This window comes from Cavia porcellus, unplaced genomic scaffold (assembly GCF_034190915.1).
Source record: "Cavia porcellus strain 051 isolate PalLab524CR breed Dunkin Hartley unplaced genomic scaffold, mCavPor4.1 scaffold_29, whole genome shotgun sequence".
In the NCBI taxonomy this organism is placed as follows: domain Eukaryota; kingdom Metazoa; phylum Chordata; class Mammalia; order Rodentia; family Caviidae; genus Cavia; species Cavia porcellus.
The window spans coordinates 18,111,526-18,124,062 of NW_026947512.1; the positions used below are offsets into that span (position 1 = coordinate 18,111,526).

A 12,537-nucleotide genomic window follows, 5' to 3' on the forward strand; every position below is an offset into this window, starting at 1 on the left:
GAAGAGGCAGGACTGGCCCGTGTGTGGCTCAGCGGCAGAGTGCTTGCCTACCATGATGAGGCTGGGGGTGCCATCCCCAGCACCATTTAAAAAAGAAAGGAAAGTAACTCTTTTATCTTGGGTGTCTGCTCAGAGTTTAAACTTGTTTCCATTCATCATCTCCCAGAAGATTAGGAGGGCTGGGCAGTTTCCCTCCTGTTACACAGATTAGCAAACAGGAGCCCAGGGTGTGGAAGAACAGAGTGAGCAGGCATGTACTGCCGAGCCCAGCTGAGGTCTGCAAGTGGCTCTTCCACAGCCCCGAGCACCCCGTGGCTGGCTGAATCCAGGCGCCTGGATGCTCTCTTCTCCCCTCGGATGGCCGGGGATTAAGCACTGGGCACAGACACAGTGGGGAGAGGTGGTCTCCAGTCACAAGAGCTTTCTCATACCTTGTCCATCCTTGCGTATCTGCTTAAAGAGTGCAAACTTCTGGGGATTGTCCACAACCATGAACTTCTTGAGCAGCCCCTGGATGACCTCACTGACTGTGGTGGTGCTGCTGATGTGAAGCTGCTTGATGGCATCGAGTGGCAGGTAGAAGGATGTCCGTTTGTCCGTGGTGGCCGCCAGGTTCACCTCTTTGATGGCATCATAGATGGACTGGGGCCGGATCCCAGCAGGCACTGTCACTGGCCTCCGAAGCTTCAAATGTACTTTGATGAAACCTGTGTAGGTACCATCTTCGCTCTGCCAGGGGGAGGAAGTCATCAGGCTCAGGGAGGTCCACTGTGCGACTGTGTCAGAGGCCCATGCTAATAGAGCCATCTGTCTCCCTGAGATCCTTCCTGGCCTGTCTCTGCCAACCTAGGGAGGCATATGCAGGGATGCAGGAGGTACATGCAGGGATACAGGGATGCAGGGATGTAGGGACTTAGGGATGCAGGAGGTACATGCAGGGATGCAGGGATGCGGAAAGGTGCCAGCAGGAGGCCCACAGCATCCACAGAGGACTTTGAGCTTCTGTGGTTTTCCTGCCCAGGAGGCTCAGACCTTGAGGCACCAACAGGCAAAATTACCCATTGCCCTTTGATGAGTCCCCACTCTAAGAGGCAGCGGCTGTGGTGGCCTCTCTGGCTCACACTTCTAAATCAAGGGCCCTGAACCAGAGTAGGACTCTGTAAGATGGTCCTCAGATATTCAGGCCACTGGGTTTCCTTGCAACTCTTTACAAAGAATCCACAGCCCTTAGGACCAAAGCAGCCCAACTAGGTAAGCCCCAAAGAGTCAGTTCTTCCAGCCACCAGCAGGGGGCAGGGTTCTATCTTCATCCCTCTCTCTGAGGCCTCTTCTGAATCCAGAGCAGTCACTTCCCTGACTCAGTTCTGCATAGTTGGAGGGGAAGGAAGAGGAGTTGCAGACTGTCCCTGTCAAGGGCTTCCTGGGCGGCCAACCAATACCAGGTCCTTGGTCACTGTGTTATTTGCTCCCCACAAGGGCATTATTAATTTGATTAACATTGAGATGCAGAGAAATTCAAAAAGCTTCCCAAGATGTAAGCAAAAACAGCAGATGCAGCAGAAATGGGATCTGGATCCTGTTCTAAAGCCCATGCTAGGTCCCTAGAGCTCACAGAGGCCACAGACAGCCCAGGTTACCAGGCTTCCTCAGTCCCAGAAAAGGATGGAGGTTTGAGGGAGCTGTGGATGCCAGAGCAGAGGGGAGCCCCGCTCACCAGCTTCATGCTCAGACAGTTCTTCTCCCTGCTGTTGTAGCTGTCGATCTTCTGTTTGATCTCCAGCAGGGGCGGCGGCTGTGTCTCCTCTGCGGGCTTGCAGACATTCTGAAGCAGACAGAGAAGAGGGTAGTGTTGGGGAGGGGGGTCTCAGGATGACATGGGGACTAGCCACACCTCTCCAGCTGGGAAGAAGTGAGCACCAGCCTCCCCATGGTGACATGCATTGCACAAACCCTGGGCGAGAACAGTAAGGTGCCAGCCACCCCTGGGGAAGCAACTCAGATCTGGGGAAGCAACTCAGATCTCAAGAAGCCTCAGTCTCCTCCTCGGTGAAATGGAAGCAATATCTATCCCTTGTGATTGTTGAAAAAGCAATGTGAAAAATGTAAACCCCTTCCACCCCGTGACGTGGCACCACAAACTGAACAGGCAGCACCACATGACTGAGAAGAGTGCTAGAGAAGATGCTTATAGACGCTATGGTAGATGCAGAGCAACCCAAGCCAGACATGGTCTGTCTCCCCAGGAAGGCAGTGATAAAGCTGGAGGGACAGGACTGGGCACAAGGTGCCAGGAAAGCTGACGGGGATGACGAGGCAATCCTGGGCCCTGACACAAGGTCACATGGGTCCCAGTCCAGGACCACCTCACTGGACATAGTGCCTTGCATCTTTGTCAAGTGAATGAGTGACCTGGCAAGAGAAGACTGCAGCCCTGGTCATAATTGAGGAGACAAACCTCCTTCTCAGGACATGGGGACAGCCAGCTCTTACCCCACATCTCTCCAAGCACTTGGCATACACAGCCTCATTTACTTCTCACAAATCCAAACTCTGCAGGATGGCTTGTTACCCCACTTTACAGGGGCAACTACTGAGACCAGGGGTGTTTATTGACTTTCCTAAGGCCCTGCATACAGCAGTGCAGAGCTAACAAACAGCTCTGTTGCCCATTCTGTGCACCATGGTACAATTTATTCTTCTGTTACATCCCTCGAGGTCCTCCCTCATCTGTCCCTGGAAAGACAAGACAGCTGAGATGGACATCAGTGTCCCTCACTGGTCGAATGAGTTCAGGGAAGGGCCTGGGGGTTTTGGGGCCCAGTCAACTCTGATCCTCAGTCATTTCTCTGAATTCGCTCAGGATCATTCCCCCACTTCTTGGTTTTTGTCTTCCCGACAAAAGCTGGGGGGTACAGGCGCTGGCTGCCCACCACTCACCATCATTTGCCTTATCTTAGAAACCCAGTGGACTGGGGCGGAGCGGGGAACCCTGCTTATGGCTGTCTGGGTCTGGCTGAGTACCACACAGTGGACACTGACCTCCCCTCAGCCAGGCCTGTGAGAGACCTCAGGGCACACAGTTCACTGTCACTTCTTCATTTTCCAGCCCACAGAGTAGATAAAGATAAAATGTCAGGTTCTGGGGCTGTAGGAGGAGCAGCTCTGGCTCCCCAGCTGTGAGCAGGGAAGTAGGCGACACCCTCTTTCCACCACAGCATCCTTCCCCACCCATCTGCTTCCCGTGTGCTCTCTCTCCTGGCTCCTGGTAGCCACAGCACTATGCTAGACAGTGGCACTGAGGGCTTGCCAGGTGGTGGTGCACACTTGTAATCCCAGCTACCCTGGAGGCTGAGGCAGAAAAGTCATAAGTGAGAGGCCATCCTGGGCAACTTAGCAAGATCCTGTCTCAACATAAAAATCAAATAGTAAAATAAAAAGGGCTGGGTTAAGAGCTCAGTGCAAAGGCCCTGGGCTCAATCTCCAGTATCAAAAACAAAATGCAAACCCAAGGCTCAGAGAGGTTAAGAATTGCACCTGTGTCACACTCCTAGTGAGAGGCCAAGTAGGCACTGGAACCAAGTCCATCTAGACCTACAGCCCCATTCTTCTGCATTGACTGCATGGCTGCCCTAAGGGCCAGTACACAGCTCCCATGTGGCCACTGGAACTGTGCTGCAGGGCTGGGAAAAGCCCTGATCTGACCTGTGATGCATGCATCCAAGCTTGTGTGCCTGATGGGTCGGACGGCAGAGTGCCCAGGGGGCCCTGTACTGCCTGGAGAGGAGGGGGGAGGCACTTCCCCAGGAGCAAGGCATACTCAGGCCTCTGGAACTGGACTTTGGTCCTGCTGAGGACCAGCCAAGGAGAAGTGGCCCCTGGAATGGCTCCTGTTTGCCCCAGGTGAATAATACTTAGACTGCGCCTCATAGGCTGTCTCCATTCACCATCGATCCATTCATGCAGGGATTCCTGAAACAGAGTCTCTTGTTCATCTTAGACCCTGGAGCTCCTCACCCTTGGCCCCCACCAGCTGGGGATATCTGTATGGACCAGATATGCTTGTCTGTGGCCCTAGTTTTGCCTTCCCTTTGGGGCTTCCAGCCCAAGAGACCTCCTGTCTGGTTACTGTGGCACACTCCATTCTGCCCGTCTCTGAGGCACACAGGCTGTTATTCCTCAGGAGTTAAAAGCTTTCTCATACTTATCACAAACAACAACAACAACAAAACATGTTAAGCAAGCCAGGATGTCTGTAATCTGGGAGGCTGACGCAGGTTGGTATCTTTGGCAATGTAGTAACATAATGAGTCCCTGTCTCAAAATTTAAAAAGAGCTGGGGATGTAGCTCTAAAAAACGAAAAAAATTAAGTGAAAGAAAGAAGACTCTAGAAGCCCCCGGAACATCTCTCAGTTCCCTGTGAGAAGAGGCAGCTGTGTCTTAGCATTCAAAGGTCAGTCTCTCAGCCGGGTTTGGAACAGAGCGAGTATCAGAGCAGGCTTGGCCTAAGATTTCTCCTTCCTGTTCCCTTTTCTTCATCAGATAAACTCATCTGGTCTCCCCTTTCCCACCACAAACCTGCAAGTGACGCAAGTGACACCACACACACACACACACACACACACACACACAGTGTGCCTTTCAGACCCAACAGGCTGCAGGCCACCTCCCCATCTGAGGGCTGGCTCCCAGGGTAGGAAGTGCGGGCTCCCCAGCTCAGAGTGCTGGGTGTCCACATGTGGCTGGTGCTGCAAAACCTCACGCCCGTGGAATGTGAGCGCCTGCCTGAGCTGGCTGCTGCCCACGCCACACTGGCCAGAAAAGATCCGACTCTCGGAGTGAATGAATCACCTTCCCAAGTGGGCTAACCAAGGAGCCCACGGGCCAGCCAGTGCTTCACTAGGCCTCCGCCCATCCAGGAGATGCTGCATCATCTGGACCAATGACTTCCAAACTTGCCTGCGCAATGCAGACATCTGGGATCTCTGGAAGCTTAGCTGCCTGGGTTTTGTCTCCAGAGATCCATGATTTAATTGGTCTGGGATTTAACCTGGGCACAGGGACTGAGACACCCCCCACCCTAGGCAATTCCACTGTGCTGCAGCATTTGAGAAGTGTGATAGGCACCCCACTCCTCCAGTGATTCTATCCAGCAGCAGAGGCAGCACTTCAGTGCCAATAGATAAGCACTTCCCCAGAGCTATATCCAAAAGGCACTGTCCACTGTGTGTGAGATCAGTGCCAAGGGATCTTCCCAAGGCAAAGAAAAGATACCTATTTCTATCTTCCAGGCTGTCAAGTCCTCAACTTGAAAAATCTGACTCTTTGTTCATAAGTATCAAGCTAGAAGCTTCACACGTAGCATTTCCTTTCTCTCGGTGGCCCAAGATAGAGACAGAACAGGAAACTCTGTTATGACTGAGAGCTCTTGCCCCTGGCCTGTGTGATATCTCTCCTGGGGGTTTACATGGCTCAGGGCATCTGGCATGGAATTCATCTGCTCTGCTTGAGCCCCTGGCATGGGTAGCAGATGGCTAAGCTGCTCCCAGAACACCCATTCATTGGGGCACTGGTGAAAATCTTGGTTTGTCACATGTCCCGAGTCACAGAAAGAACTTGTGACCTCTCTTAGTTCTCAAGGTACAGCCAAGTGAAGAGGTGCTAGGGTAAAAGCAGAGGTCACATACACACGCACACACACACAAAATAAGGAGGGGCACCCATGCAGCTGAGGCTAACTCAGCAGATCTACCCTAAACACTGGCTAATTCTACATTCCAATCAAAGTGCAGTCCTAACCTCAGTCCCTGGCGGTGGCCAGTGAGAAGGACAGCAGGTCCCATGGCTTCTGGACTTGCCAGGTAGGCACAGGGAAGCCCAGGGAAGGCCTACAAATCAGAGCCAGGCTGGACAGGGACAGAGTCCTGCCCTTTGTGCTGGGGCCACCACACACTTTTTCTCGGCCTCTCAATTATACAAACCTCACTTTTGCTGTGCATTTCATTCTCCTCCCCTAAAATGTGTCAACCTCTTCTCCTTCCTGCCGACTGCTTCCTTCTGTTCCTCCTGCTTATCCATCTGTCCATTTTATACTGTTTCCCTGCCCATCTGAGACAAGGTCGTCCTGGCCACTCCAGCCCTGAATGACAGTGACGATGATGGTAGTGATCATCTCACCTAACATGCAAACCTGTAGGGAAAATTACTACCACTACTGTCCACTTTAGAGTCGAGAAATCTGAGCTACTGTCAGATTGAGGCTAACTGACATCTGAGGCTGATCTGGTATTTCAATCTGCATCTGCTCACATGAGCCTCCTGGTGGATCAGCCCAGGTCATTTCCTCCCCAGCTAGATGGACGCTTCCAACGACCTACATCAAACTTTCTCTACTCTTTACCCCCAGCAGCTCAGAGCATGAAGCAGATCTTAAACTCTCTCTCCGAACCACTGATGACCCCCTTGTTGCCTACAGTGGAAAGAGAGGTCGTGGTCACTCTTGGGAGTGTCAGGGAACTGGATTCAGCTGAGTTCTGTGAGAGACACTGGCACCCCTGTCTTATCTACTGCAGCATCCTGGAGTTGAGGTGCAGCTTAGCACAGGTCTCAGAAAGGGCATGAGTGTGTGCTTGGCATAAGTCAGACAACCTTTAAGCTTCTGTTTCTTTGCTATTAATTTGACTGATGTGAAAATAAAGTCAAATGACATAAGGGCTATGAAAGTGTTTTACAGATTATTAAACCCATCCAAAAGCATGTATTGCTATTACTATGACAGGGGAACAAGCATCAGCCCTCTGAGCCAATCAGATCTCTCGCTGTCCTCAAGCACTTAGGCTGGCTTGACCCACCAGAGCGGGCTAGTTCTTCCTTTAGTCTATATCAGCAATCAACTCGCTTTCTCTGCAGGGGCCAGACAGTGGACAGTCCAGGCTCTGCAGACCATGTGGTCCGTCCTCTCACACAGGGGCAGGCCCAAGTGAGTGCGCCAGTAAGACTTGGTCATGAGTCTGGTTCATGCACACTAGTCCGCCCCACCTGGATGCTTGTGGGATTTCTCCTGCCCAGAATTCATGCTCCCAACACTCCTTCCTTCCATTTTCTGCATCATTTCCCAGTGAAACTTCTCCAGCCCACAGCAATCTCTTTATTCTCCATTCTCCTAATAAATCAGAGTCCATGACGTTTAAATCCCCAAGTGAAAAAAGGCATTTACTGTTCTCTCCAGATGCCTCGAGTTCTGCCGAATGGTGCTTCGTGGGTTTCCTGTATTTGTCCTCCCGCCACCAGTTAATGGGTCTCAACTTTACTCCCCGTAAATGGACACTTTCCACAAGTAGACAAAGGCTTGATCATTTTGCTGGAGTTACTCTCTTCCTGCTTCCATGAGGAGCACAGAACTGGCTGAGGTAGGGGTGAAGGCAGGCAGCCAGGCTCACTCACTGGCTCAGGGACCCTCCCCAGCAGCAGCCCAAGAATCTGGTGTAGCCTCAGATTCCTCCTGTCACAGAGCTGAGGGTGCCACATGTCATAGATCTTGGCAGCTGCTTGCAGGTGTAAAACCCTCACTGTACGGACCTGCAGAGGTGCCTTCAGAGCTATATTTGGCACCAATTAAATGCTGCCTTTTACTGTGTAAAGATTCTTCATGTATGTTAATCCCATATCCTCAGTTAAGTGCACCCTGGAGGAGACAGATGTTTAGGTTTCTTTGGCAGCTCCTGGGGACTCAGTGAAGCCCTGGTTGACCTGCAAGGGGGTGGCCGGGTAAATACCCTGTTGGTTGGGTGGCAATGAGCTGCCTGAGAGATTCCCAGCCCAGCGCCCACTGACCCTGGACACCAGCTGGTCCAGGAGAAGCCCACTCTGACCTGTACCCCAGAGGCCAATGTCAAGAGTAAGCAGGCTTCGAAGACTTCAGGCTGTGGCTAGAAGCCAGCCCTAGGGCCTGCCTCTTCACAGCCTGCAGATGAAAATGTAAGACCTCCATTAGTGACCTATGGTAAGTCATTTTTCTCAGAACCTCAGTTTCCTCATCATGAAGTGATACTGAGGAGCTCTAAGGCCCCTTTGGAGGCTAAGATTGGACACACAGAAAGGGTGGGCATTTGTCACTGCTTCCTCTTCTCTCTCAGAGAACTGGGCGTGGGCTTGGGGCCCTCAGGAAAGAGCCAGGCACAGGTGGAGGACAGCTATAATCCTGTCCACAGAAGCACAAGCTGCTGCCACCCGCCACGACAACAGGGCTCTTTTCTCACCATGGCCACCTGCCTTGCTTTCTGTCAGTAAGCCGCCATCTTAAGTCAAATCCATAGACAGCTTCTTACCTCACTAAAATCAAGAAAACAAAATAAAAGTACCCCGGAAGCCATTCGCCACAAGTCTTTGCCGCATTTCCTCTTACCAAACCCGTCAGTAGCGATTCTCTCACCCCTCTGTCAGAAAACTTCCCCAAGCCTAGGTCAGGGAGGAGAGCCCCAGGAATGTCCTGGAGGACACACCCCACAATCCCAACTCCATGCCTGGACTTTCTGCTGGGCCCATCCTTAATAAGAACCTCAGATAGCAAAAGTATGCTCCATCTATCCTAGGCTGGGCCTGAAATGCCCTGGTCAATGTCCAAACCACAGTCTTGAGTCACTGGGTACCTCTGTGATGATGCCAACAGGTGGGAAAGAAGTCCCTCTGAGCCTCACCAGAGACCCCATCCCAGGCCCAAAGGGTTTGTGTCCTGGCATTGATTCCCCAGTGCAACACATGGCAGTGAAATTTCATTCCCAAGGTCTCTTTTTTGATCAGTCCAATGTTTCAAAAATAAAAGCATAGGGAACTCCTAAACTGTGTTGTCCAATAGGTTATTTGCAGCCACAAGCCAGGAAGAGGCTTCAGTGTACATCCTCGTAAACTGAACTAGGGAACAGCTGGGAAGGCTGGGTGGAGGGAGGAACAGGGTGACATCAAGGGGGGTGGGATTTGAGAGAGTGGGGTGGAGGCAGATTGGAGACTCCAAAGATAGAAATGTAGAGCGGATGGTTAATGTACACAGTCAGCAGTGAATTGCCTGTGAGTTAAGAGCTGTGAAAGGTGCTGTGGGAGATAAAATAGATGGGTGTGGTCCCTGTCCTTGGGAGTCCAAGATCATTTGGGGAGAAAAGACAGACTTGCACTGTGACACACCAGAATGATCTGGGACAGAAAGCTTCAGTGGCTTCTAGGACCCCTGGCTAGCTTCGTGTGATGGTCATCTGGTGGACTCACAGAATACCAGAATGTCCTAGAGCATGGCACAGCATCCCCCACCCCTGTAAGATGACTACCCAAACCAGTGTCACTGGCAGTGGGTCAGGACCAGGAAACTGGAGCTCCATGCTGGAGGTCTGGTCGGCCTTGTGGCCCTGGAGTATAAGGACTCATTTTCAAGCCCTGCACTCTCATCGTAAAGCTAAAAATCACCTACAGGCCAGAGGCACTAAGGGATCACAGAATATGCAGTGTAACTCAGTGCTGGGATGTACCACTGTTCAAGAGTCCCTGCTCCTCACTCCTGGACCAAACTCCCCTGGCCCTGTCCTTGTTCTTCTGTGGGTCTGAGTGAGTCACTCTCATGGAGACTCCAGTTTCTCTGTGGAATTTTATGTATGTATAGTGGAGAGGAAATGAGATCGCATGTCTTCAAGTGTTGGCATGACAGAAATGCACTGACCATTCAGTAAATGTGTCCTAGGGCATTGTTATCACAGTCACTAATCTGGTTAAAAACGGACAGAGTACTTGAATAGACATTTTTCTGCAGAAGATGCAGAAACAGTCCATTAACATACGAACAGATGCTCAACATGTGTAAGTTAGCCACTAGAAAAATGCAAATTAAAGCCACAATACCCATTAGGATGGCTACTATTAAACACCCACTACTGCATGTGGAGACCTTGGAGCCCCGGTGTGCTGCTGATTAGAAATGTAAACTGTTGCAGCTGCAGTGTGGTTATTCCTCAAAACATTCAACACAGAATTACCCAGATGACTCAGGGATTCCACTTCTGTGCAGATACCCGAGAAAAACAAAATCAAGGTCTCAAATAGGTACTTGAACACCCACCTTCACAGCAGCATTATTCACAATAGCTAAAGAACAGAAGCAACCACTGATGGATGAATGATTAAACAAAATGCAACATATGCATACGATAGAATACTACCTAGCATTGAAAAGATACATTTGACGTATGTTAAATATTAATGAACCTTGATAACACTATGCTGTATGAAATCTATTTTTTTCCACCATGCCGAGGGTTGCACACAGAGCTTTTTGCACATTAGGCCAGTGCTGTACCACTCAGCTACACCCCCAACACTGCTAAGTAAATAAACCCACCACAAAAGAACAGACACTTCTAATTCCAATTATGTAGGCACTTAGAGCAGTCAAACTGACAGAAAATAGAATGCAACTGATCAGGACTGTGGGAGGGGTAAACAGGGCTTACTATTTAGGCAGGGCATTTCCATCCAGAAGATGAGGAGGCTCCGTGGTAGAGTTTGTGCTAAGCAATCCTCAGCACCAAAACAAAGCTCTTGAGATAGTGGTGACCGCTGCACAGCAGTGTGAATGTTGGAGTCACTACCACAGGACCGTGTGTGCTTAGTAACTGGCAAAATGGCAAATTTCATATTATGTGTACTTTACCACAAGTAAAAGAAAAGAGGGCACTGCGGCCGTAGCTCAGGCATCCAGCACTTAGCTAGAATGTAAGAAGTATTGTAGAATTCCTGGGTTTCATCTCCCACTCTATGAAACAGATAAGTAAGTAATCAAAAATAGAAGATTCCAGGGGCAGGGACGGGGCAGGGGCAGGGGCAGGGGCAGGGCAGCTGAAGGCCATGGAGCCGGATGGTTGTATCTGGTCCCACAAAGCCAGGAGCTTCCTTATCTTCTCTATCCCAAGCATGTGAGGTGTTGAACCCACTCCTAAGAAAGCTGGGTCCCCCTCCTGAGACTCCCCAGGTCCAGCCTATCCTCCTAGAACAAGGCCATCCACCTTGAGGATGGGGTTTTCAGCTACAGAAAGATCAAGATCCTGCGAGGGGGAGGAAGGGGTGCCTAGGAGCACAGGGGCTCTGAGGGCAGATGGGTCCCCAGTGCCCAGCATACCCACACTTGCTAGGAGAGGGCTGCCTATGGAGAAGTATGGTCCTTGCTGGTGTCCTGGGCCTGGAAGCTCCCTGTGCTTCAGCACCCCACTTGCTATGTCTGAATGACACTCATCTACATTTCTTATTGCAGCTTTTGTGGTCCAAGGCCCAAACCTCCACGGGGCCTCACAGTCTGGGGCTGGGCACCCTTTCAGCACTTCCTCTGTGACAGGGCCAAATTTTCCCATTTTGGAAGGCAGAAGTCCCACAGCTGACAGCCTTTTCCTGCACAAAGGCTCCCAGTGATGGACTCAGGGTAGGTCCTGGGACTCCAAAGCACCAAGCCCCTGCCCACTGTACCCAACCAAGGGTGCCCAAATGACTGGGGCTACCAAGCCAGGATCTTTCCCTTCCTCCAATCAAACTGGGAAAAGAAATGAATGAGGTCTATCATCCTTCCCACCTACCCATGACTCTCAGTGGCTGAAAGGCAAAAGGGAGAAGTCCATCTCCCATCTCTGCACAGGGCCCCCAGACCCCCACCTTCCTTGGAGGTCCCATTTGAGCAAGGTCCACTCCTCTTCTGCCAGGCAGTACTAGGCCATTGCCCAGTGCCAGCCCTGCCCACCCTCGTCCTCCCATGCGGATGACTGAGCAATCATGGATGGGGTGGAAGGACCGCTTCTTGGATGGAGAAGTTGACCTCACATTTTCTGCTCATTCAGTGGATTTTTCTTGTCAAGCTTATTGGGAAAATCCATTTCTCCCACATTCTGAATCTTAGTAAGCTTCCCTTGAAGACAGTCCTGAGATCAACTTTCTCAAGTGCTTCCCGCCAAGCTCTCACTGGTGTGTCCTCTGGGGAGCTGCTGCCGCCTCTCACTTGGTAACTGAGAAGGAACCAGCTCCTCCTGTGGTGAACGTGCGCTATGTGGCATCATGTGCCAAGGGGCACAGTGCAGAATAAGAAAGGACTGTTGTCCAGAAAAGACAGCCATCTCTAGGAGAGACGGGAGGGCAGGTCGGCCATCCTGGGACACAGAGAAAGGAACATCCCAGATACAACTGGAGACACCCTCCCAACATCCCAGCTCCCAGCTCCCACAGTCTCCACATGAAGCCAGGTTTTCCCAGCCACATTATGCACGCCCACTGCCTCTCCACTGTGCTCTGGCCATGTGCAGCCGAGTCTCAGCTCAGCTCTGTAACAAGAAGACCTGCTTGAGGCTCCCCATGCCTGGATGGCACCAGCAGAGCCCTCCTCTGCCCTTCAACCAGTGGTCAAGGAATCGAGAGGCTCAACTCCACCTCCAGACTAGTCCTCTTATCTCCAGTGTCCGGGACAGACCGTTTTAGGAATAGATTAAGCCATGTAGGAGAGGAGATCAAGGCCCAGAGGAAGA

At 51.3% G+C, this 12,537-nt stretch overlaps 1 protein-coding gene across 2 annotated transcripts in view; it reads right to left on the bottom strand.

The window, feature by feature from the left end:
• Rassf5 (Ras association domain family member 5) overlaps positions 1-12,537 on the bottom strand; it is a 69,752-nt gene that overhangs the window by 4,041 nt on the left and 53,174 nt on the right. For both annotated transcript variants that reach the window (XM_003474778.5, XM_005005864.4), the window contains 2 exons: positions 1,715-1,822; positions 432-729 (listed from right to left, as the gene is read on the bottom strand). In XM_003474778.5, coding sequence (XP_003474826.1) covers positions 432-729; positions 1,715-1,822 — 406 coding nt within the window. The remainder of the gene's footprint in view (positions 1-431; positions 730-1,714; positions 1,823-12,537) is intronic.